Source organism: Diachasmimorpha longicaudata, chromosome 14 (genome assembly GCF_034640455.1).
Source record: "Diachasmimorpha longicaudata isolate KC_UGA_2023 chromosome 14, iyDiaLong2, whole genome shotgun sequence".
Taxonomy (NCBI): domain Eukaryota; kingdom Metazoa; phylum Arthropoda; class Insecta; order Hymenoptera; family Braconidae; genus Diachasmimorpha; species Diachasmimorpha longicaudata.
The window spans coordinates 4,150,212-4,176,147 of NC_087238.1; the positions used below are offsets into that span (position 1 = coordinate 4,150,212).

The 25,936-nt window shown below is 37.4% G+C and overlaps 2 protein-coding genes across 2 annotated transcripts in view; one reads left to right on the forward strand and one right to left on the reverse strand.

Moving 5' to 3' along the window:
* The window catches only part of LOC135169367 (tubulin monoglutamylase TTLL4), a 91,691-nt gene that overhangs the window by 5,883 nt on the left and 59,872 nt on the right, over positions 1-25,936 (forward strand). Inside the window, exons 2-3 of the mRNA XM_064134312.1 lie at positions 23,038-23,094; positions 23,502-23,554. The gene's annotated coding sequence lies outside the window, so the exon portion shown is untranslated. The remainder of the gene's footprint in view (positions 1-23,037; positions 23,095-23,501; positions 23,555-25,936) is intronic.
* On the reverse strand, positions 20,187-21,319 carry LOC135169370 (enhancer of split malpha protein-like). The gene has a single exon (XM_064134317.1). It carries the CDS (start codon positions 21,082-21,084, stop codon positions 20,596-20,598), a length of 489 nt encoding a protein of 162 aa, XP_063990387.1. The 5' UTR covers positions 21,085-21,319; the 3' UTR covers positions 20,187-20,595.

Genomic DNA, 25,936 nt, shown 5'->3' on the forward strand with positions numbered 1-25,936 from the left:
TTGACGGGAGGGGGTTTGGGGTAATAATGCCGCTCGTGCCCCGTGGGAATGCCCACCGACCAGTTGATACTTTATCCTGATATCCCCTGGTTCATGTGCCAAAATTTGGGGAATAAAGGTCCAGGAAAATCTCAAATTATCCGACATTTTCACTCGTAAATCGCTTTCAGGGGGAAAATAAATTGTTATAATTAAGACATGTGTCTAATTAATTTATTTTGCCTCGAAGTTCGTGAGTTTTTTAATTTTTTCATCAAGTCCGCTTAGGGAGGACTTTAATTATTTTTTTTTTTTTCTCAAATATTTTAAATTCTATTTCAATGACTGTATTTGATCTGTTAGTTTTTATTTTGATTTTTCTCTCATGATTTTGTAATGATTGGGTTATTTATATTTTAAGTGGCACATCTCTTTGAACATAATTCGTAAATTAAATCTCATTTGAAGAATCTGTTGGGCAATATTAATGGTAAAGAGTGAAGAGCTGGGGCAGGCATTCCCACGGAGTTGAGTTCACCTGGTATGAAAACACATGGCCCTTTGAGTGTTTCTCTTTTATTCCCACTACATGGGGGTTTATCGTTTGGCACGTGCTATCGCGTTCCCAGGCTCGTGCGACTCACAATACAGTGAGTTGCATTGATTATTTTAGACATTGCGTTGCATTAAAAAAATACATTTACACATTTTTTAAATAAATTCAAAATTTTTTTTCGCAATAATTTCCCCCAAAAAAATGCAAAAAATGCAAAAGATCAACAGAAACATTTTTTAAAATTTCTTTCTGAAGGAAAAATTATCTATTTGTTATTGATTGTTTCATTTGCACATGACAGCGACCGGTTTAAAACGAGATTAAAAAAAAAACACTGAAACAAAAAGTTGACAGTATTTTCCACCTGATTTCCATGAAATGCGCGTTTGTCAATGAGGATATACTCACCCGGAAATATATTATTTATTTTTTTTTTCTGTGAATTCAAATCACCTCGACATTTGTATGTGTGTGGGGGGGAAAATTGCACGTAGCTGAGTTGGCCTTCGTAACCGGCACGTGCTCCTCTCAACTGACAGAGAGGATAAGTGCGCGGAGGCGACGGTAATAAGTGCATGTACGGGGCTTTCTATACTGTTGCGGGTCACGTGTACACGACAATACTAAGGAAAATTATGGCACATGAGCATTAATTACGTCTCAAAAATTTTTACTTATTTTTCCTTGAAATTCTTTTCGATCTTCACCACTTGATTGTTCTTCCTGCGCGTGTCTATCCTTCAGGAAAAGTCAATAGATCACTCTGCCAATTGATTTTGGCACTAAAAAATGATTAAATAAATCAGTGAATTAAATTGTTCAGCTTTAATTTTCCTGTACTTGATTAGAAATCCTAAAACATCAATTTGTCCAGGTCCCTTCGATCGTTGGCATCAAATTATTGACATTTGTTCATTGAAATAAATCCAATGATTAGTTTCCCAATTATTTCAGTCAGCGAGGGGAACAAAATCATTGAAAAATCGGTGCATTTGAATTTCTTACGAGTTTTGAGAAATTTACATTCCTTTTAGGAATAAAAAAAAAATTTGTCCATTAAGAAATTCCAGTAGATCTCGTTTACGACTCGATATAAATGTCCCAACGTCATTAACTCCCTGAAACACTCAGAAACCCTATTATCATCCTCAATTTTCCCTGTTAGAAAAAAAAAATTATCACCAGAGACGTCTCGATGGCAGTCAGAACCATCTTAAGAACATAAAACCAAAAACATTCAAACAAAAATCAACGGTAGAAATACCGATACGAGTGAGTGAGAGAAACCATGAAAATAAGAACGAAGATTGTGGAGAAGAAAGAGGGGCCTTCCGATCGTCTTAGATTACAGTTTGAAAGAAGGCCTTGGGGTGTGGGAGGGGTGGAGGAGGGATGAGGACATGAAGACGATGGAACAATAACAGGCTGCTGGTCCTTGGGGTTTCGCACGTGCTCAATTTTCCCACGAGGGCCCGAAACAGCCGGCAATGGCGGCAAAGGGCCCCGTGGGCCACCAAAAATTCCATTGTGCGGTCCGCACGGACGCCTCCGAGGGAAATACACGTCTTAAAGGAATTTCGGATGGCTTCCTCGCAACGCGACATTACGAATTTAATTTTACTATTATTTCTAGGCACAAAATTTTATTGTTATTTATTTAAAGGGATTGGGACATTTATAAATATTTGTCGGTAGCTTTTTCATTTTATATAAATTTTATTTTATTTTTTAACGCCGGAAAATAAAATGTGACGCTAACCAATCGCATCATTTGATCACAGGATACCGACGCATTGGAATGGGCGATGGGTTTTTATGGGGACGGAATGGAAATTAATTAATTCGTTAATAATGAGAGGGTAAATGCTACAACAATTAAAAGATTGGAACACAGAAATTAAAATCATTTTCGCTGGATTACGACGCGAACTTACAAATTTAATTTTGATAATTATTTCCGGAGGTATTCAAAATTCTCGGGGTAATTCGGGGTAATAAATGGCCCCAGAAGCATTAATCCAAAACAGGATTTCTTTAATTGGCAATACGTCGCGAATGGCTGAGCAAAATTTCATGATTTTTTTACATTTTAAGGACATCCTTTTAAACTTTGAAATGAGACGTGATTCATTCGAATCGCATCGTCTCGTGAGGACATTCAGTCGTTTAAAGACGGACAATTTTTTTTCGAAAAAAAAAATCTTTCGGTGATAATTAAAAAGAAAAGAATTTTTACATCAAAACCTGGCGAATTCCTGAATTTACGATGGGGTTTTGGTCTAGCGGTTCCCTCAGGTATGTTGCATAACTACGAGGCAAGGTTGAAAAGGTGAAGAAACCTCGGGAGAAATATTAAAGTGGTCGTGAATCTTCTCTCTGGGATATTTTCATAATTCATAACGTTTGTTTGTACTTCTTTACAATAAGAGTTCGAGAGCTCCGGCGGTGAGGGACGAGCCCCCATAATTATTCTTGTGACTACAGGTCTCATCTATGGGGATTGTCCTGCTTATCATGAGGCTGGGTAATGTCGATCTAACGTTGGTATTAATGAACTCTCGTTAATCGCCCGGTTTTGGGGGACAATTTCAATAAGTGAAGGCCGAAAATCCTGCGCCCCCCTCCCCCCCTGCGCCCCCCCCTGCGCTGATATTATACTGGATGATGACTGCGAAATGACACATAATTTTTGGTGTGATTTTTCTTAATGATGTGGCAACGTAATTGATGGGGTAAATGACTGGGGAAACTTTCTAGACAATTGATGATCAATTGCTTCTAAATTATCGGTTTTGTAAATTTTCATTAATTTTTCGGTTTAAACAGAGTGTTAATTTTTCGTCCAATGAAATTTTCTCTGAACGTAATTATCGTTTGGGAGATGGGTAAAAATAAATAAATAAATGTGGCAATATTATGGATTACTTTAAGTTGAACTCTTTGTTATTGACACGAGGAAGGGAGGACTGACCTAAAGGACCGCTGTCCGGGGACTAAATTCTGACTATTTAAAAAACCTTTAATGAGGGTAAAAACGAGGGAATGTTTATGTTGGATTTTTCGTGAAATAAATAGAAAACAAAAATTAATGTTTTTCTCTTCTGAGTGTTTTTACTTTAAATTGAAAATATTTTTATGGGTTGGAATTTTTAGAAGTGTGAGGTTTAGTGTTTAGGTTTGATTTTAAGTATATTGACAAAGTCGAATGAAATCTTTGTAAAATCTAGTTAATTCCTCTGAGGAATCGGTAAAGAGCGGATGGGGCTTCCGAGCACAATTATTTGACTTAAATAATAAAGTAGATAAATACTTTAAATTATTTACTTAATTATTATTTCAAACTCATTACCAATAGTTTATGACTCCAGAGGACAGAGTGTCCTTTGGATTCTACCTGTGGTAAGGATTGCAACTCTCAAGTTCGAAGCACAAAGGATCATAAATTGGTCATTTACTGGAGACCTTTCCAAACACGTCATAAACCTTGTCGATTGATTTTTGAAGATAAACCGAAGAGCTTTGTTCCAATTTTCCAACGGTATCTAATAGTCCAGCGCCGGTCTCACAGATCCGGGATAATTAACCTTTGGCTAATGACTGTGAACCACAAATCGAAAATTAACTCGAGTATTTTGACGGATGAAAACCAGCAACTCGATACCTAATACGTGACGAATTTCCGGTGAAAAAAAAAAAATCAGAATTCACAACGTAGGCACGTAATGTCGGTAGTCACACGGGGTCCATGTAGTTTTCAGGGAACTCAGATTGTGACTCAACTACTTTGGAATTTAATCTTGTGAATACCTGCCCGCGTTCACATACTCCAGTGGTTTTTTGGGTGACTCTGCACGTCTCCAAGTTGAGTATCGAATGAACACGCGTTTATTCGGTCAGAAAAAAACAAAAATAGAATTTGTTGGAGTGAAAAATAGTTTAAAACAATATAAAACGTTTGAGTTGATATTACAAAATTAATTTTTAATTAATTAATTAATTAATTGTCGTAGTTGAAAAATTTATGATACCATATTTTCTCTTACTTGCATTGCGCATAAAAAAAATTCTCGTTAAGAATTTTTTTTTTCAATTGAAAATACGGATCTGGTTGATAATTATTCCCCCCCCCCTGCCTCCTCCGGCCATTTCGTCTGTCATCAACCGCCCAATGACGCGATTAGAATCATTAACAAAAATTTAGACTCCCAAAAACTTGAGTTGCCATTCGGGTTTAAATGAAAAAAAAAAAACACAAAATTTGGTCAATAATTCGTGAATTATTACTGAGAATATTTTAACCATCGACTCAATTAAAAATAAATCAAGGGACACGTATGAATCCATATATTTCATCTTCAGTGTAAACGACATTTTCATAATGCGTTACAGTCTGAGTTATGAGTTTGCGGCGCCGAAAGATATCGGTAAATCAGGCGAAATAAATTTTGTGATTCGAGGGAGATTAAATATTCATCGGTTATAATTTGTATTGGTTAATGGGACGATTTCTCTTCGTTGATCGCAATTCTCGTGAGAAGTCCTAATTTTTTTTTAATCTATTCCTTTTTTGCGAAGTGACGAGGACGTAATTAGAGATAAGGGCTGACTGCACTCTTCATTAGCAAAATGTTTTTTGTCTAGACTTAAAAGGGAAAAGGGATTTGGAGCAAATTGTCAATCGATTTTTTTTAGCAACAAAAAATTCTTTGAAATATTTCTTTGATATTTTAAATTTTTTTAACACATCTGTCCGGAAAATTCGTACTTTACTTCCTCGGCTGGAAAGTCAAGGTCGGAAAATTCCACTTTGACGCACGATAAACGATTTCTCGAGGAAAATTCGGTGATACCCTGGCAGGAGATGAGGAATGGCCGACAGTCGACCGACAGTCGGCCAGTATTGGCCAAATGTCGGCCCACTGTCGGCCATTCCTTATCTCCGACCAGGGTAAATCTGATTTATTTTTCTAAATGTAAATAGAATAAAATGTTTTTTAATCGCATCAGGAAGCCCTCGTTAAAAGGTATCGGTTAAAAATAAAAGAGGTGCGTACAGGGCCTCGAACGATATATATAACACGTGAATGGCTCACGGGGGTTTACCTCGGCCGATACCTTGGGTTACCGGGTTCCTAACTAGCACCTGCCTCATTTTCCCACGAGCCTCGCGCGAACCACTCGAATGCCGATGAGATAGACGAGAGACTGACTCCCCCTCCTCCTTCACCTCCTCATCATCATCCAGCAAAAATCGTACGGTGATCCGTGTTCATGCACGTGCAGTGGTAGAAGAGAAAGGCAAAAGGGCTGGGTGGAGACGAGTTGTTGGAGTGAGTGAGATTATACGGATTTTCGTGCTCCCGGGGAGGATGCCAATGCTGGAGGAGGACAGAGAGACTCACTGAGGATTGCAATCAGGGTGGAAGGGGGGGGCTGAGGGGGAGGGGAGGAAAAAAATGATAAAATGAGAGAAGTACGATGAACACGTGCGCGCATGGGCAAGAGGTGAGTCAGACACGCGGGAATATTGAAAGGCGATGGTTTCTGCGATTATCGATGGAATTTACGGGAATTTTTTTTTTACCAGATGGAACTCTGGTTTTGACAGACATTTTCCGGGAAATTTAATGATGAATTTATTTATTTCACTGCGTGCAGTAAACGATGGAGTACGCACATGTTATTGGGTTAAATTTTGGAGGGAATATGTGGAATTTAAATTCTCTGGTTCGAGGGATTAAAAAAATTGAATTGAATTCAAATGAATTCCTGTGGGGAATTTATGGGGTATTCGGTAGCTCAGTTGGAATTGAATTAGATTTAGAAATCGTTTACGCGTTTTTCAATGTTTACATTCGTCGGGAAAATATTACCGCAGTTGTTGTGTAATGTGATATCGCAGATTGAAGGTAATTTCAGATTTGGTTGCGATGGAGTTTGTTAGGGAATTGTTTCATTCATGAATTTGGTTTGGTGGAAGAGGTCGAAGGAAATCGTCCCTGAAGGCTTAAAATGTTGAAAAATTTTAATATTTTTTATGTGAAAATATTGGGAAGATTTTTTTTTATTGACTTCCTGAAAAAAATGACGTTTCCAGTGGTTATAATTTTTACCCTCTGCTTTATTTTTAGGCTCCATTTCTCGGAATGAATATTATGCTTCCAATAACTCATTTTATTGCTTTTTTAATATTTCTGTGGGACTTCACAATTCCATCCCAAGGATCATTTCGGGTGATGTAATTCCACCGCTTGCGTTTCTATTTCTGGTTCTTGAGGTTTTTCGGGATACTAAAATAGGTATAGTTGGGTTAAACATGTTTTTTGGATTAGAATGAGTGCTACGGGGATGTGGATGGGGTGGGGGGAATTACTGGGCTGCGGTTTTACCCTTTGAAATGTCGGGTTAATATCAGAGCGCTCTCACCATCTATTCCAGTGGTTGACTTTGTCGTGTCGCTATGCCCTCGTCTTGTTAATGACGCAGAAGAGGATTATTGGGATGATATTGAAGGTTCAAGGAAAATGTGGACAAATAATTCATTTAGTGGTCCACATTTATTTATTTATTGATTGGTATTTTTTAAAATCTCTAGTTGCAATTCGGTGATTGATAAAAATTCCCAATTTTTGAACGAACGACAAAGTTTATTAATAAACATTTTTTCATAATTTTTGTAATAAAAATCGAGTCCATTTCTCGTTGTTGAGATGATGATTTTTTCCATTTTTCATTCACAAATTCACTAAAATTATTTATCGTTGAGACTTCGATTTTCTGATGATAATTAAGTGATTCAAAAAGTTTTTCATCAGACATTTTCTGGGATTTTCACTCCAACAAACTATAAATCCGTTGTTCATTGTTTTTAAATAAATTCAAGAAATATAATTGAGGAAACATTTGCTATCAGATAAAAACGGGTTGTTTATCGTATTTACAATGTAAATAATGAAATTATCAGAGTTGAGAAATTTCATCTAATGCTTTAAAAAAATATTTCGTGTATTTTCAGAAGATTCTAGTGTTTAACAGTTAATTTAAAAAGGTGTCGACTGTGGACACATGGTGACAGTACAATCCTCGGGTTATCGGTTTCCTTTCATAACGCCCGTGGGCGAGCCACACAAAGAGCCTTTTCATTGGCTCGTTAGAACGTCTTCCGGAACATTTTTTTTTATCCCCTTGGCAGTACAGTGAAGCATCACTCTCTTTGCTTCACACACGTTTAATATTTTTTAAACTTCAACTGCTCCTTTGACAGCTCCACTTTAACTTCCTTATTACGACAAGTGACATAATCACGGCTCTCATAATTGTCTCTGCTGTGATTATTGCTTGTAATTGGTCAATGAAATACATCGCGGGGCATCATACAAATATTACTAATAAACTTTAGATGTGACATTAAAATTGATTTTGATACGATTCGAATTATTCGAAGTTTATTCGTTTTAAAAATTTATTTAAATTTATTTATATTCGTAAGAATAATCTGAAGCGACAAAAAAAATCTAGAAAATTTTAAAAATTGTTTTTCGGTTAAATAACTTGTTTTTTTGAAAAATCCAATCAAATACCTAAATACGGGCCCAAATACGGGCAAATGGGGCCTCAAAAAATCGCCTCCCACTGTCAGGGAACCGGTAGAAATCACGACCCCTATCCATTCCATACAAATTCCGAAACATCCCCTCCGAAGCGTGCAATGCACGAGTTCAGATTTTCGTTTCCTTTCACTTTTTTTTTTTGAATTTCTCCGGTTTTATTTTGAATGGGTCAACTGCTTCCGCATCACAACTTGACCCCGATACGTCGACTGCACCCTGCAGTGGTGTGTCGAGGGGGAAGCACAACACATCCCCAACAATGCCCCAACGGTAGTTCTCCCTCACCCCTTTCTATTATTATTCGTCCGGGGCAAAGGAATTTCTCCTCATCATCGAAATTATTTCGGGAATGTGGATTTTATTTGAAGAATGGAAAAATCGCGTGGGAATGCACGTGTTACCTGGGGACTTTTCACTGTTTTGTTTGGGAAAGGGGAAGAACTTACTCCCCCTGAGGGGTCTATGCACTCGAGCAGGTGGATCGGTACCTGATACACGACCCCCACGTGTTTTACGTTTACGTTTACAAACGGTGGTCATTTGTTATGCAGTTATTCCCGGACATTTTCACACATATTTGAATTTTTACATGTGACTTATGAATTATTAATTAGGTACTTGGTCACGAAAAATTATTCATAAATTATCATTTTTAATATCATTTTATGAATAACATGACGTTATAAATTACACCAAACAAAAAATATTTCCCCAGCAATTTTTATTAATTAAATAATTAGACAATAATGAGAACTAAAAAATTATTTTTTTATAATCTAATAATTTTGATTTTCCATAAACAAAAAGAACTTTATTTCAATCAATTTTTTCGCGTTTTTTTGCGTTTCATTCATTTCGTAAATCATTAATCTGTCAAAATTACAGTAAAATTCAAAAATTTAATTGAAACAATAAAAAATATATTTTTTAGGGTCACGTGAGGTCATCCCCCACTGACTCGTGCATAACACGAGTCTCGCACGCTTTAGTAAAAGCAAGTCATAAGTCCTCGCCTCATTCTCTTATTCAATTTTTTTTCTCCTTCTACCCTCCCTCCCTTCAATATCGTGACGACGTCACGCTAACGGGTACCCACTAGCATACTTATGCACACGTTTAAGCGAATAAAAGAGGGTAAAAAGAAAAGATATCGGTTGTATACCGGTCGATGCACGCTTATGCGCGCGAAAGATATCGGCAGCTGGCACCGAGCCGTGAGAGACTCGGGCAGATGGTTTCAAAGAGAGTAAAATTCCCCCCCTCTACCCCCTCTGTTCCTCTTTCTTATTTTTCGTGTAGTGTGTGTGTAGTCAGCCACGAATCCTACGCCTTCCGAAGGAGAACCGAGTGAGTTCCCACGGACCTCTCTCATCTGTTCGTCCTACGAGAAACGAGACTGTCCCCTCACACCGATTGACTTCTTTTCTTCATGTTTTTGGGGGGGTTTTTTTTTCTTTCTTCATCCTCTCCTTTTTTTTTTTTACCTTTATCATTCCCCGTGGGGCCTCGGGAATACGTCGAGTCTGCGCGTGACTCGCATGCGTCATACACGTGGCTTTTGTTGGGAATTTTTTAATTTTAAAATTGATTAATTTTTGAGGAATTAAAAAGTTATTAATTAATTAATCGTGGAAATTCGATGGGGAGGGGAGGGGGGTTAGTGAAGAATTTAGGATTTGTTTTGGTTTGCGGGGATTACTAATCCGCCGGGATAATTAATTGGTAATTATTTAATTGATTGATTAATTAGGATTTTTGAAAGTTCATGTAATGAGGTAGAAGAAAATATTATTACGTGGTATATAGGTGTGTTATGTGTAGAGTAGTCTCAGGAACAATCGACTTGTTTAGTAATTAATTATTTGGTTAATTTGTGCAGGTAATTAAGTAATTTAGTTGATCCGATTTTTTTAGTTTTCGGGGAATTTTATTAGTGTTTGCGTCATGGGGTTATTTATAGGTATACTCTCGATTTCATGGATAACACTTACACCAACAATGACGCATCCCATTCACTGCAGCCCCCGTTGATACTTGATGCGAGTGGGTGGGAGGATGCTCTCACGGTGAATAAGAGGAGTACAGATACGAGTTGAGTTGAGTGAGGGAGAGAGATTTTTGAATGGTAGTAGAAGGAGGTCGGTAATCAGTGATGTGAGAGGGGAATTTTACACCCACACTTGGCAATGACTAAAGTTGTCAAACTCTTTTTAATTCGCGTTTGGAATGATTTAAATTTTTGAATTTTTGGTTGTGGTCATAGGATTTTGGGAGGCACGATATGTCATTGATAGTGTTGTCAGTATTGAGGGTCAATGATCCATCAAATTTTCCGGATTTTCCCTGAAACGATTTGCCTTGATGAAAATTTTTTAAGATGAAAATTTACAATTTTTCATGTTAAAAAATATTATTGTATTGTATTGTTTATTTCTTTGATGTTACAAAAGTTTCTTCTTTGTTTAACATCCTCCCCAGCCTCTCTTAAAATCTGTTCTATTTTACTAACATCATTTCTGCAAACAACTAGCAGTATTAAAAAAAAAAAAATTATTTATTCCCTCGATCACTAAATAAATTAATAATTAAAAAAAGATTTTAAGTCAAAATTAGACCTTCAGGGGATGAAACGAAGGACGAAGATTATTTTAACCCCAAAAATTAGCCTCCGAAGTCTAATTTTTTCAACAAAACTTCACCTAAAAAATAGTTATTTGTCATTTCATCCCTCGTTTCGCCCTCCAAAGGGCTAATTTCTACCCAAAATTTATTTTTGTATATTTGTCCACGTGCACCAGCGACCGATCAATCTCTTTAGAAAATAAAAAGAAGAATGAAAAGAGGGAGAAAAAAAAATCGAAGTGAATCGGAAGCCCATAATGACCCTGCGCATAACTCGTGCAGACCACGAGCCCTAAAATCGTGAATGCACATGCTCGATATTCCCATGGATTTTCAAAGCCTTATGGTAGCCGATGGGACCTCGGGCATAGGTCCGGCCGTCCTTCGTCCTCCTTTTTTTTTGTACACTTTTTTTTTTTTCATCGTAAGATTTCTTTCCCCCCTCCCGCCTCCTCCCCACCCTTTGCTCCTGTGCTCACCACGAGTTGGGCGCGCGCAAAGGTACGCACATGTCCTGGATTCCCACAGTCCTGGCATGCCACATCACCTTGCGGGGGACGCCCGCGTGTGCCCCCTCCCTCATCCCCTTTTAATTCCCTTCCCCCTTCAGGGACCACGTGGATCCTTCAAAGACTTTTCGCGGGCTTTTGAGATTTATCGAGTTATTTGATTTCTGAATAACTTTTTCCGAATTTTTGAAAATTTCTTTTTCTCTCTTTAATCACTTTTTTCCTTCGATCATTAAAAAATAATGTCAACAATTATTTCTTATTTTCGCGTGAGTTTACCCCCATTTCCAAAATTATTTATGTCAATTTAATTTAATTGTTTATTTTGGACGATTTTTATCGCAAATTTCAATGGAATAATTATTCAGGATTCAACAATAATTTTTAATTCAATTTTTTATGTAAATTATTCGCTGGATCGAGTGAATGAGTTGATGAGGAAGTCAACGTTTATAGAGATTACGCCGATGAGGGGCTGGGGGGTCCGAGGGATGAGACCACCTGCGAGACATCCTCTCAATGTAATTTTGGTCGAAGAGGGGGAGGGGGTGGAGGGAGGGTTGAACGTAAAATTGTGTATGCGGATGCACACACGAGTGAATTCTGTTTTGTTTTCATCGGTGTTTGTTGACTAAGTTCCTGGAAGATGAGATACGGTATCGGATGATGTTCATTCATGTTCAGGGTGCAGTGTAGGAAGTATCAATGATCGTCGATGGCCAACGTGATTATGATTTGGTTAATGTGAATATTATTTAACCAATAATTTTCCTCAGCGTAATTTATTTCTATAATTTTTTCATTCAACATTATCTCGTTTATTTTGGTTGACTATTTTGGTGATTAATGTCCCCTGGTGTATTCAGATAGTTCAGTTGATCGTAACACACTTCAGCCACACGCCAACCCCCTGGAATAACCTTGAAAATCTACCCCCTCTGCAGTCTGTAAATACAACGTGAGTGGTTCATCGGTATTTGTCTATTTGAAATTCCTTTGGACGACTATTTCACATTATCCACGAGTATGGCTATACAAATAATCATTGGATGGGTTGTGTGTAGTGCGTGGTAATCTCAAGAAGGTGCGTAAGTCCCGCATCTGCCGGAGATTCTCACGCGCGACGCATCTGTCTCGGGTTCCCACGCAGTGAAGCCACTGGCAATCGAGGAGATTTTATTTTGTCGTATGTTTGCACGATATATTCGGTATCACTGGGTTCACCTTATGGACAGTAGTTATTCGGTTGAATAACGGGGATGAAAATGTCGGGGTGTGGGGTGATGATGAAGAACTCGGGGAAAATGAATTGTGGACAATAATTTTACTGATGTCTCAACTGGACGATGTGTTTTGTAGGATTTTCTACCCCCTTTCATTCTGAATATCTAGGACGCCCCGCGAACTCATAATATCGGAATTGTTCGGGTTCATGATTTTTATTGACATTTTTTTTACGTAAAAATATCGGTAGCGAGGGGGTAGCGAGATAAGTGTCTTCTGAGGAGTTATCAGTCTTTTGTAAATATCTCGAAATGTAGGGGAGATGGCGAATTTTTTGTTATGACCTTTTTTGTGGAGGGGGTTTAGTACTATGAAAAGTGTGGTTACAAAAATTTCGCTAAGTCTCTTATTTTAGGAGATATTGCTAAAAAACTCGGCGAAAAATGAATCAAATAATGTCGTTCTACCCTTTGCACTTCGGAATCAAAAAAATTGACATTTTTATTAAAATTTTACCCTGAAAATTTTTGAAATTTCAATATATATCTCGCGATGGATTTTTTACCCAAAAGATAGTTCATGTCTTCCCTATAATTTTCGAAAAATAAAGAATGAAAATTTCTTTTCCAAAACGAATTTTATCGTTTCACTGGAGGGAATATTTTTACATTGAAGTGAAGGGAGCGCTACCGGTGGTCATTAAATAGCGTCTGGACGGGCGTAAATCCGTGGTATAAAAAAATCAGCAATAAAAAATAATAAAAAAGTGGCAAATAAAACCGTGTACACTTAGCCTCTGGTTGTGCATATAAACGCGAGTGGAGGCGCACAAGAAGTCAAGGGGAAGGCACCTGCAGCGATTCACCAGAGTGCCGTGCTATTATATCTCCACGGTAAAACGTTTGAAATGCTAAAAAGAGGGTGAGGAGTGGTGGAAAAAAAAAATAGAATTTGATGGGGCCATAAAAATAATCAACTGCCTTCTGTACACGGAGCTGAAGATTTTACTTCTCAATGCAATTGCGATAAAATATGCGTAAAGATTGTGATAGGGAATTGTAAACATCGACAAAGTTGCAAAAATCATTTGCGAATTTAATAGATCGTAACAGTAAACTTTTTAAGAATTTTTAACGACAAATCAATCATTGGCACTCAAAATTTTATTATTTGCAATTATTTTATTTCACGGAATGAGCTGACAAACTTTTTAATTAAACCATTTTTGTCAGGCGAATTTAGGTACAACAAATGTTACTGCAAATATCTCCATCTTTTAATAATAAAATTAAAGCCCAGTAAAAAAAATATTTATAAATTTAAACGAGACTCGAATGAAGTCTCTGACATTCCATAAATAAAATTACAAATTCATTTCACTGGGGAAAAAACATCTAAAATCACTCGACTAATTTGTTCTTTAAGCCATCTTAATCCGTCGTTACCTTAATATTCTTGCAATTATCATAATAATTGCAAGATAATGAATCTTTTTTTGGTGAATGACTTTATGAAATTAAACCGGACTATTAGACAAGTTCAATTATCCAAAATTTATCCGAAGAATTCTCACTCCAAGAATTTAATTCATAATTGCCTGGGCATTAAAACTCAACCGCAAGAATACCTCCTCCCCCCCTTCTCGCCCAAGTGGCCGAGGGGGGTGGGGGGGTCGAAACGCACGTGCGAGTCTCCACCGAGACGACCTTCGGGGTTTAACAAGTGCCACCGTAGAATTTACGAGGTATGCGGGGACTGAGGTTGGCGCGTTGAAAAATTCCGGGGCCCCATTCAGTCGGTTATCCTGGCGCATGGGGTCTGAAGGATAATTAGATCTACACTCATGGGGTATTATCGGAGGAGAGACCCAATGTGGGGTGGATAAGAGAGTCGTAAATATTGGGACAAATAAATTGCCGCCTAGACACTCGGCGATGGTTTCAATTATCAATGGTGTTTCATGTTAATGAGCGTGTATCCATTAAGAGGTAATAAAATCATTAACGGGGGACTTAACTGATGGGGATTGCGGTAACATTTGGAGTAATCAATATTGGCATCTGCCAGATCGCCGAATGGAAAATGAAAATAATGAGGTGATTTTGAAAATTATCGGAACATTCGATTGTTGTTGCAGGGAAAATTAACTCGGGAGTTTTTTGTTTAATGTTTTACTGATTATTTTTTTCTTCTCAATGTCAACCAATCAAATGGTGACATTTCCCGTCACGTGGTACAAGTAAAACGGTTTTACTTCGGATATTTTCCGGATTTTTTCCTGTTTGTTGCTGAGCAATGAAAATATTTGATAAACAATTTGTACGCGTTTCGAAACCCAAAACTGTCGTTAGAAAAAATCAAGTTCAAAGAGTTTACCTCGACATGAGAAGATTTGGAGGAGAACCCTTGGAGATTATTGCTCAAAAAATTTAAAAAAATGTTGCTAATAATACGGTGAAGATAAAAACCAGAATTTGGAAACAATTTTCTGCATTTTGTGCAGATAGAAAATATATGCTGGAAGCCACAACTACCAGTGAAAAATTATACCATGTGACGTGAAATGCCACACATTTAATTGCTTGAAATTGGAATAAAAAAATAATCCAGCAAGGGATTTTTAATCTGCAAAACTTATCCCTCTCGTTGCTACGCAACGAAACTCTCGGAAAATTTCCGATAATTTTGAAGATCTTGGGTTACTACTGAAAATTTCCCAGCATTTTCCAGAGTAAATAGACAGTGAATTTTTAATATTTTGCGTTGGCTGAAAATGACAATTTATTTGTTGTCAACTTCTGACACATTGAATGGATTTTATATTTTTTTATCGCTCCAAATGACTATCAGATTCCACCAACAGCATCTAAAAATACCCCCGTGATGGAATGTATCAGCACAACGGAAGTTGAGACTACACTAAAAATGAAATGAAAATAAAAAATTGAATGACATTAAATTGGTCCCGAGTTTGCGATCCTCGTTTCCGCTGCGTGAACTGCATAAACACAGATACCAGAGACGATGTTTGGAAAAAAATATAATACTAGCGAAACGGTTAGATCACGCGACAGTTCTTTATTCACTCTCTTTCCTCTTTTTTTAATAATTTTTTTTGTACCATCGAGACATCCTGAATGAGTTCTTGCGTGTCACTATTCACCTCGGATCCTTCGTCCCATTGTGTTGGCTCTTTTTCCATGTAATTGATTCCTTTGTGACGGAATTCGTCATTATCTCGGGGAATAAAAGAAATTATCCTTTGAATGGTTAATTACCTTTTTTTATAATCGAAAAACAGTCGTAAAAATTGGAGAAAAATCCTCTTTTCCTATTAATTTCATTATTTCTTGTATTCATAACATCAAAAACACTTTGAATATTTGCTAAAGATAATAAAAGATTTTTTTTTAAGTTAGTTTTCATCGGTCATATTTTTTTTTGATGGAAAACGCAATTTTCCTCCATCAGAATGTGTTTTAAAAATTAAAAAAAATGAGTTAGAAGTGTTTCGGATTTTTTGCGTGAGGAAAATCAAATAAAGTTGGATGTTTATAATCGGCACGCGGTATCCACGCGACTTCACGCTCCAGCGGCTTCCACCACAGTAAAATGCATCAATGTTAGTTTTATTGTAAAACGTGCGCTAGGCACGAGGCAAGGCACAAGCGTCTGTAATCATTATCCCACTCCTCTTTTTGCATTCTTAGACGCTCACACGAGTCGCCGACATCTGCATATTCCTAGGTTATTAAATAGAAAAGCCTGATTGCTTGTTTTTCACAGGTAACAAGTCAAATTAAATAGATAAAAAATAGTTCTGAAATTTTCCGGTAAATTTCCACATCGATTTTACTGACATTTCGATATTTTGGATGATTCAAGTGATGGAAAATTCGTTTTCGGTTTTTTCTACAGGAAAATAAATTTTAGATAAAAATTTTTTTTCGTTTTGTGGGAAAAATTTGACTTGAGGGGTCAATTTTTGCAATAAAACTAATATTTTTCCCTCGTTTCACCCCCTTGAGGTGTAATTTTTACCTAAAAATGATTTCCCTGGACTTTTGTAATTATTTTTAATTTAGAAAAATCAAAGAAAAATGATCGAATCGTCTTAAAACTTTGTGAGTCATTAATTAATGATAAAATGTCAAAAATTAATATTTTTTTTGCGTCAATTCCGTCGTAAATTCGGGAAAAATGGACGTTGGGGGGGAGAGAGTGGAGAACATCAATGATTTTTCTATCATTAACTCGTGGATTTGTATTGAACGCGTGCAGGGCACACGCCGTGTCTCTACCATCTCGGAAATACCTCCACGCCCAGGCGCGTGTCCTTGTGTACATAATTTTTCTTGATCGTGTTATGTGTACTCTCTCATTCGGTATACGAGAGAGTAACAACGGAGAACCAGTATTCCCCGTGGATTGCGATCGGGGCCGTGGGAATAAACTCCGCGACGATGTCATCATCGCCGGGGGAAGTATAGGCCCACTGGTGGGGCCCAAACAATTTTTCCAATCATTTGCTCACAATTAAAAATACTCCAAACGTCAGAATCAACAGTTTAACCCGCGAAAATGACGGAATCAATTTTTTATTCGACTAATTGAATATTATTATTTACGTCAATCAACAATTACGTGTTAATCGATGGTCTATACTTATCATTTCAATCGCAGATATCGTTCGTGGGGCACGAGTGACTCGCGTCTCGTCACAGCTCGGAAACATCGCGCGATGAAAAATATTTGACGTTTTTTTAAATTAAAATTTCATGGTCCGGTTTTTGAGAATTCAGGGAAAGTTTTTCTCATTACTCGGGGTGGGGTGAGGGCGAGAGGCTGGGGGGGGGGGGGAGGGTGATGGAGTCATTACAGTCACATGTCTTACAAAATTTACAAATTAAGGTACTCTGGAATTTTTTTTCTGGTAATAATTAACAAGCAATCAATTTGATGCTCCATTTTTGGAATGAAAATTGTGAAAAAAATTGTTTCTCTTCATTTTTCTTATTTTTCAAACTCTGAACAATTTTTACTACTCATTTGATAACAGAAATTGTTTAAAGATAACGTCATTTTGCGTAGAATTCGTGGAATTTTTTTTATGTTTTGTAAAAATATCGGAGTTTTTTTTCCTTTTTTTGAATTTTGTACGCAATTATATATCAAAAGATGGTAAAAAAATTGAATGTAATGTCTGTAATCAGGGCATCAACTAATTCCTGCAACGATAATTTAATCGTTTAGCCCTTGAATTTAAATTTTATTCACGTATACGATTTATTTTGCCTCCATCAAGGATACTTATCGAAATAACCACGTACAACGTAAATACACGGGATAATAAGCGAGTTCATTACAGGAAAGAGAGAGAAAGGGAGAGGGAACGATGAAGAGAGATGAATGAATTTATGTAATGGATGTATCAGAATTCTGGTATTTTTTTTTAAGTAAATGACTGACACTGTGGAGATTAAAATACGTCATATAACGAACCCGTGACCTGTGACAATCTCTCTCCCCTTCGTAGCCTTTCCCCAGCCCCTAACCCACAATTTTCTAATTCCATCACCAATTTTCAATTAAATTAATTTTTTAAAGACTAATCTCACTTTTGAAAAAACATTAACCGCCATTTTTCGTCTGCATCGATAAAGCTTTTGTTTATCTGGAAGCGCCATTCATATAAATTTGTTAACAATATTGTGTTCCCAATTTATTTATGACGGTAATTAGCAGATTACAATTTTGCTTCTGATAAACATCTTTTGGGTAATATTTCAATAATTATAGGCCATTTTTTTTTAGGTTGATCCACTTGTTAATTAGGCAATTAGTAATTTAAGTGTTTATTGGTTTATAGCTCTGGGGAAAATGTTCTGTGGGTAATGAGCGATTTTACCTGGCGATGGGAGGGTGACTTTTGGGGAAGATGTACCTGTTTAGGGAGGATTGATGATTAGGAGGGGAATGGTAATGCTAGAGCTCTACTATGAACATTTGCAAGGTGCGACATCTTGGGAAGAAGTGGTGAATCTAGTCAGGAGTCGATTCATTTGCGCGGGAAGGGATACCCTAATTTTCTAATAATTTTTTGAGCGCGTAAAAATTTTCAAAATTGCAAAAACGAAAAAAAAAACATTTTTTTTGACGCAGTTATTTTTTTTTTAAACTTGAGTTTCGATGAATCGAAATTTTGTTGTATTTGTTGGGGCAATAATGACGGTCATGAAGGAGAAAGTGAGAATATCGCCCCCATCAACCCCTTTCTCCACACTATTTCCTCCAGCTGCAGGGAAAAAATATAAAAGAAAATTTTGATTGAGGATTTTCAAATCTTAAAATATATATAATGAAAAAATTTCACCCGATGAATAGTGGATTCATTTCATTTATCTGGGGTACGATAACAGTAATTGGAGGGAAAGTATTACCAACAGCTGACGAATAAAAAATATAACGAAATGTTGATGGTAGGATTTGACAAATCTTAACGGATGTGTTATTTTGAAAACTTGGGGCTCAATCAATTGAGGTTTTGCTCCATTTATTCGGGAATAATGATGGTCATTGAGGAGAAAGTCCCCTGTGAGCTTGGAAATATCATTTCCATTCATCCCTTTCTCCCAACTCTTTCCTCCAGCTGCAAAAAAAAAATATAAACGAAAATTTTGATTGAAGATTTGCCAAATCGCGAAAACATGTGGCAAAAGAATTTCTCCGAATGAAATGTGGTTTGACTGTATTTATTCAGGATATAATTATAATAATTGAGAGGGAAAGTATCAGTCACAGATGACAAATAAAAAATACATTGGATTTTAAATAAAACTTCATTTTTTAATTACTTTGTCCCATTTACTTAGAAAGAAATTATTGTAATTGGGACAAAATTATCCCACAACGTCAAAAATGATTTTTTTTCACTTCCTCACTCCAAAAACTCGAATAAAAAATTTCTAAACTTTCAAACATACGTTAAAAAAATTCAATTCGAAGAGAAAGTATTCAATAAAGCCCGGACCACCCCATAACCACCCCCTTTCACCCATAAACCCAGTCAACAAGCGTATCTCATCATTATTCCACCAGATGTGATATGGAATCCAACCCCAAACCTCAGCCATGGAAAATCATGCGAATTCGTCGATTACCCCTCTCCCAGCCATGTGTAACCCATATGGACAACACGTGTGCACATTGTAAACGTTTCCGCATGCATAACTGCTTCTGAATCTCTTCTACATTGATATCTCCATTGTCAAAACGTGAGAGCCCCCCAACCCCGATAATTCAATTTACAATGAATGAAAGTCTGTCCCATCCCCTAAATTGATCCCAATTTTTAAAAACCGCAGAATTTTTTTCTTTCGTTAAACCGAAACAATCTCCCCTGTTCCTCCATAAAGTCTTCCTCATTTTGGCGCCAACTCCTAGGAATGTCGGTTAGACTCAAGGGGAGGTCGTCTTCACCCCAAGATTTTTTTCCCCCGGTGGCTTCCCTCATTTCTCCCAGAACTGCATTGTGTGAAAAGTCGGTTGGCCCAACGAACTTCCAGGACCGTTGACTCCCTCTGCGATCTCCATCGAAGAAACCAAAACCAAATAAAAAAATATCAAGACAACTGGACAAACGAGAAGACCTCCAGGACACCCCCAGGACCAACCAATCAACCGAAGATGTGGAATCTTAATAACTAGAGGACTAGGATGTCAAATAACAATAGTAAATTAGGAATTAATTATAAAATGTATTTTCTTTCAAATGGAAGACATAATTGAGCAACTGCCCATATCACATTATACAAAAATATCCTACGACTCTAATACAATATCACAAATGCGGATTTATTTCCGCAAAATATATTCAAAATTGAATGAGTCTAGTGAATCAACATCATGTGCCATGAAAATTATTTGAGCAATATTCAGGCTGAACTTCAACTTCTATCAACTATCAATCACAGTTGGCGAATTCAGGATACAGGAATCACCCATCACTCGATGGTGGTACGCTGACATCTCCAATCTCCACAAGTTCCAATTGTGGATTAATGAGGTAGAATCACAATAGTCATCAATCCAGTTCTCATGCAACTTGCATCTCGGGTAGTTGATTTTGGGAGAATGCACACTCCTTGTAGCAGAGATCACTGTCCGTGATGGCGAGTGTTGTCCAGTAGAAATCACCAGCGCAGGTATGGGCAAAGTGAACTGGCACATAGCACTGACCAGGAACCACAGGCACAACTGTCATTTGACCATCGAGGCACACTGTGATGGCAGCTCCCTCCTCAGCACTTGCTAGATCAGCGAGAAGACGTTGTTCCAGTGCTTCGTTGCTGTTGTTCTGATTGTCAACCTCCTCGGTGAAGATCTCCTGCTGTGGCTCGGCCTTCTGATGGATTTTCGTGAATATTGAGTTCTTCTTTCTCATCAGACGGAGCAGTGGCTTCAACAACTTCCTGAGACGTTTGGCGTTGCTCATCCTCTTGTTGTCACCCGACAACTTGAGGTTGTAGAGGTTGTCGTTCAACTCGTTCTCGTACTCGAACACGTGGCTCATGGTGGTGGCCATCTTTGTTTGTTGATATTTTTTTTTGTTTTGATAATGTCACGAGGAAACACTTCGCAATTAGCGAAAACTGATTTTATTTGTGATTTGTGATTTTAAAAATGTTTAAGGATGCTTTGGGCTTTGGTCCCTTTACTTGGAGCGCTAGTGAGCGAATGATGGTTAGTGAGAGCTACCCCGGGGATTTATATAGCCCTCACCAGGCTATGGGGTAGGGAGTGGGGAAGGCAGGTGCACTCTGGCTGTGGGAACTTGGAGAATTCGGTGCTTCCCACGTCAGGGTCCACGCCGACCATCTGCCGTATACGACGGTACACCACCCTAACCCATCCAACCCCGGTGGCTCTCCTTTCTACTCACTTCTTCCCCCCTGAATCCCCCCTGCAGATACCTTCCTCTCCCTCCTACACCCGAGGGTCAGAGCGGCATCTCCCCCACAATGAGGGGATCCTTTTCCAGACTCTCCGGTTTCTTTATGAACGGTATTCGAGATTGCTTCCCTAGGTTTTCTTCGAGATTAGGGGGTGAGTTTGGGGGAAACTTGTTGCGACACGTTTGGGGAGGTTGATTGAGTCTTCGGTGGGTGGGAGGTAAGGGACGTGGGGTGATTATTTATTTATTTTTTTCTGAGGGTTTTTTTAGGAAAGAAAGGGGTTGAGGGGGTTGGGGGAGAGGATGGAGGCCGTCGTGGGGGTCCGAGGAGCTTTGGTTTCTTAAACTGTTCTTGAATTAGGGGGATGATGAGAGATATTATTTTTTTGATTGTCTGGGGATGAAATGAGATGATTTTTGCTGAAATTATGAACAAAAGTTCTATAAAAATATTCTAGTTTTCGCTTGAGTTTTTTATAAATTCTTAAGAGCCTTCTGGGGTTGCCTTAAGGATCCTCCTCATTCAGACCAGCGCGGGGGTGGAATAAAGCCCCTTTATCTAGGTCTGACAGGATTCAAACGTGTTGAGACACGTTTCGAGGAGTCTTCGTTCTTTCTTACGAGCAATTGCATCATCTCGCGAAGATTTTTGAATTTTTTTCGGTTTGAAATATGAAAATTAGGTTGTCGAATTAGGTGGATGAATTTTTTCCTCCCCACGGTCTTCGTAGGGGGTCCAAGTGTCTCCGGATTCTTGGTGAGCAGCCTCCCAGGTCATTAAGACGCACCCTTGTTTTTTTTTGCTTCGTCAAACCAAATGATTTTCAAGGAAAAAAAATCAGACCCCGTGGGGTGGCATTTGCCTGCACACGTCTGCACGGCGACCCTTGTCTTGACTCTAGACACACACGTGAGGACTTGTTAGGCACGTTTTCTAACCATTAATTTTCATTTTTTTGTGGAGACATTTCAAAACACATTTTAACGTATTTTATTTTCCGTATTTTCATTGTTCAATTCCATTTGGCTAAATATTCTACAGGAAATCCACTTGAAATTGAATATTTATTTCATGTAAAATCATCGTGAAAATATTCCACGAACATTTCAAGTGGTTTTTGTCCCTGAGGTAAATATTTAACAATTTTTTCTCGACGACCAAAAAAAATTGCTTTTAAAATATTTATTGAACCTGTGCACGCGTTAGAATATAAACTAAGTGCACCTGAGCACTCACAGTTGACCTGTTGGGGTCGTACCACTCCCCAACCGAGGGATATCTCCCTTTAATCTCTTGTTCTCTCATCCCGCTGCCCGGGGGAGAGAAAACGGCACCGTAAAATGCCCAGAAAACTTACTCTCCGGTGTATCCACAGCCTCCCCAGCAGTGCCCTCACAGGTAGACAATCCCATGAAGCTATTTGTTTTCACTTGTAACGCTGGTTAAAGCAGGTGAAATTTATGCGACCCTGCAACCTGTGAGGAAAACTCATGGGTAACTTCAACCTCAGGGTCATGTTATTGCACTTGCTACGTGACGTTTTGAGCATTTCCATCTGTTTATAATGATATTTTTACTTCCAGAAGCCGCACTGGGGTCAGGTAGTCTGGACAGAAGATAGTTTGCTGGACGAGAGGAACGTAAGTTGGACATTTTCATTGCATTTTCTTTCAGAATTTTGAAAAAAAAAACGTTTTTTTTTGAATTGACCGAAGATCCAAAAAGAAAAGTTGAGAAATTGTTTAGGATTTTTGTGAATGAAAGGGGAGAGGAAATTTAATTTTCATTGGTCGACTCTCAGAAAAAATTAGAAAGTTAATTTTGATTATAAAGATATTTTACAATTCGTTTATTTTTGTTAAGTAACATTGATACTAGATTTGCAAAAGAACTTCTCCATTTTTTAATGAATGATAGACAGTCTATTAAAAATATTTTTTTTTGTGGGAATTTTATTTTCGTTAATTTTGTCCTTTTAAATATTATGTTTTTACATTTTGGGAATTTGTAGTTTTCGAAGCTTCATAATTCGTTTGGGATTTTTCAGGCTCAGCAGTCCGTTCAGGTAGACGTTCCTTGGACATCGTTGGACGAAAGAATGTGAGTCAGATATTTTCCGTCTTAAATTTTCCGAATTTTCCAACGGAAACGTAGAAATAACAGTAAAAAATTCTTTAGAATAAGAAAACCATCGAAAAAGTAATTAATTTCTTCCCTTTGATTTTTAAAATAATGGAATTATCGTACACTATCAGTGATAGTACCTTTTGAAAACAAAATTGCGACAAATTTTCCAGCGAAAAGAGGGGAAACGAAAAAAATTGTACTTCTACCAGAAAATAATTCACTATTCACTAATTATCCCTCATCATTTCCTCTTAAATTTTCGCAAAGTTAATTCGCGAGTAAAAAGTTCTTCATATAAGTATCAATTAAACTTGAACCTAATCCATAACCGGTTTACAATCAGCATTGCACCCCCCCCCCCGCCCTCCCCCTCCCCACTCTTCTCATCAAAACTCACCGTAGGGTGAGTAACAAAAAAATTCTCTCGTTACACATGTCCACGAAACACCGAATAGATTCAAAACCGGTTTCTCCCCATAATTGCAATTCACTCCCGAAAAATTCTCCTTTCATACAGATTCATCCGATTGTAATCAGTCCCCTAAAAGCCCAGGAGAATCAAAATAAAAAATATAAAAAATCAGTTTCATTCATCGACAAAGGTAGCAAGATAAACAAAACGAATAATCACGAATATCCAGTAATAAATCAGTCGATAAACTAATCAAAAGCAAGTTGTTGCATGATAAAGAATAAAAAATGATAATTATAAATTATTGTTGTGAAGAAAAAAAAAGGAAATCGGTCGAGTTGATTTGGAGGTCGTCATGAACCACGAAATTAGATAAATCGAGTGATTTCTAAATTTATTTAGATAACAAATATAATTGGGTGTTAAGGATTTTGTGGTTTTTTATAATTTGTTGAGGTTCTAATCCGTTAAACATTTATATTACTTTTTTAAGATGAATGTTCGGGTGTTTAGACCAAAGTTTCGACTTTTGCGCGGGAAATTAATAAATTGAAAAATCATTTGAATAAAAGGCTATCATTCAGTGGGACAACATTAAAAATCTCATTCACCGACGCAGGTGCTGCAATAAACAAAACGAATAATTCCTCCAATGCAACAATAAACGACGAAAATTGCCTGGTGAATTCAATTCTTTTATCCTGAGGTATAAAATTGTGGTTTTGGACAGAGCGAATGTACCTCCACTTTGACGAAAAAAAAAAATGTTCTTATTGAGGGGACCTATTACCTTACAAAAAAAAAAATGAAGTAGGTGGTTGTTATGTTTATTTCTGTACCCCCGAGGCTCCTCTCATTCATTTTTTTTTTATCTTTCTCTCCGGCATTCATTAGCATATAAATAATGCAATGTCCAAGCAGAAGTCAAAGAGGCGAAAAAACTCAAGTGAATAAAGTACCAAAGGATAAAGGGATAAAATGACGGGCGATGTTGAAACAGTAGTGGTTGACCCCTGGGGGCTCTCTAGGGAGTTGCACGTACAAACAAGAAGTTCCCGTGTGTGACGTCAGCGGCAGGTGCAACCTGTGTTCCTTCCGTCTCACTTCATAATATTTTTTTTTTAGTTTTTGTGGAGTGAATGAACAAAAAAAAATGAAAATTTCAAGACCAGTTCTACTCCACTCTTCCTTTCTTGAACACGTGTGGAGGGGGGAAGGGGGGGAAGGCTTGTTTCTTTCACGCTACGTTCGCATGTAATCGTACCGATTTTCAAGATGAGAGATAGGGGCAGAGTGGGTTTTGTTACGGTTTGGCCGAGGGATCAGATTTTTTTTTCTGGGGTTCATAATCGATTTATATCTTGAATTAATTTTTTTTTTTTGCAATTGAAGGAGAAATTTTTTTTTTAGAATTGTAATTGATTTATATCTTCCGAAAGGAATTTACTCCTAAATGTTAACTGCAAAGATAAAGAAAAACATAATAATAATGAAACTTGAAAATTAAAAAATATCATTCAGTAAATAACAGTTTCTTTATTGGTTTAATTTCATAGTTTTTACGTTTTCAAATAAATTGGATAAAAATAAAAATTGAGGATTTTTTTAAATGACATGAAATCATAAAATGTAATTAAAATTAAACATTGATGCCGTTCTGCCCCAGTCAGTGTTGAATTATCGCAATTTCATGAATTATTGATTTTTTAGAAGTGAAGACAGAATCTTTCTAACATTCATTTCTATTTTGTTGCATTCCCATTTTTTTTCTCGAAAATTTATGATGTCTCTTCCATTATCATCGCTCCCACGGCTGCGGAGGTTTGCTTTTATGGATAAGTAATCTCCCAACACGGAGGTAACCTCCAAATACACTTGGGAGATAAGCGAATATCAAGGATGTGACGCCGAGAATGGGAAATTAAATAAATTCCAGTGGGGAT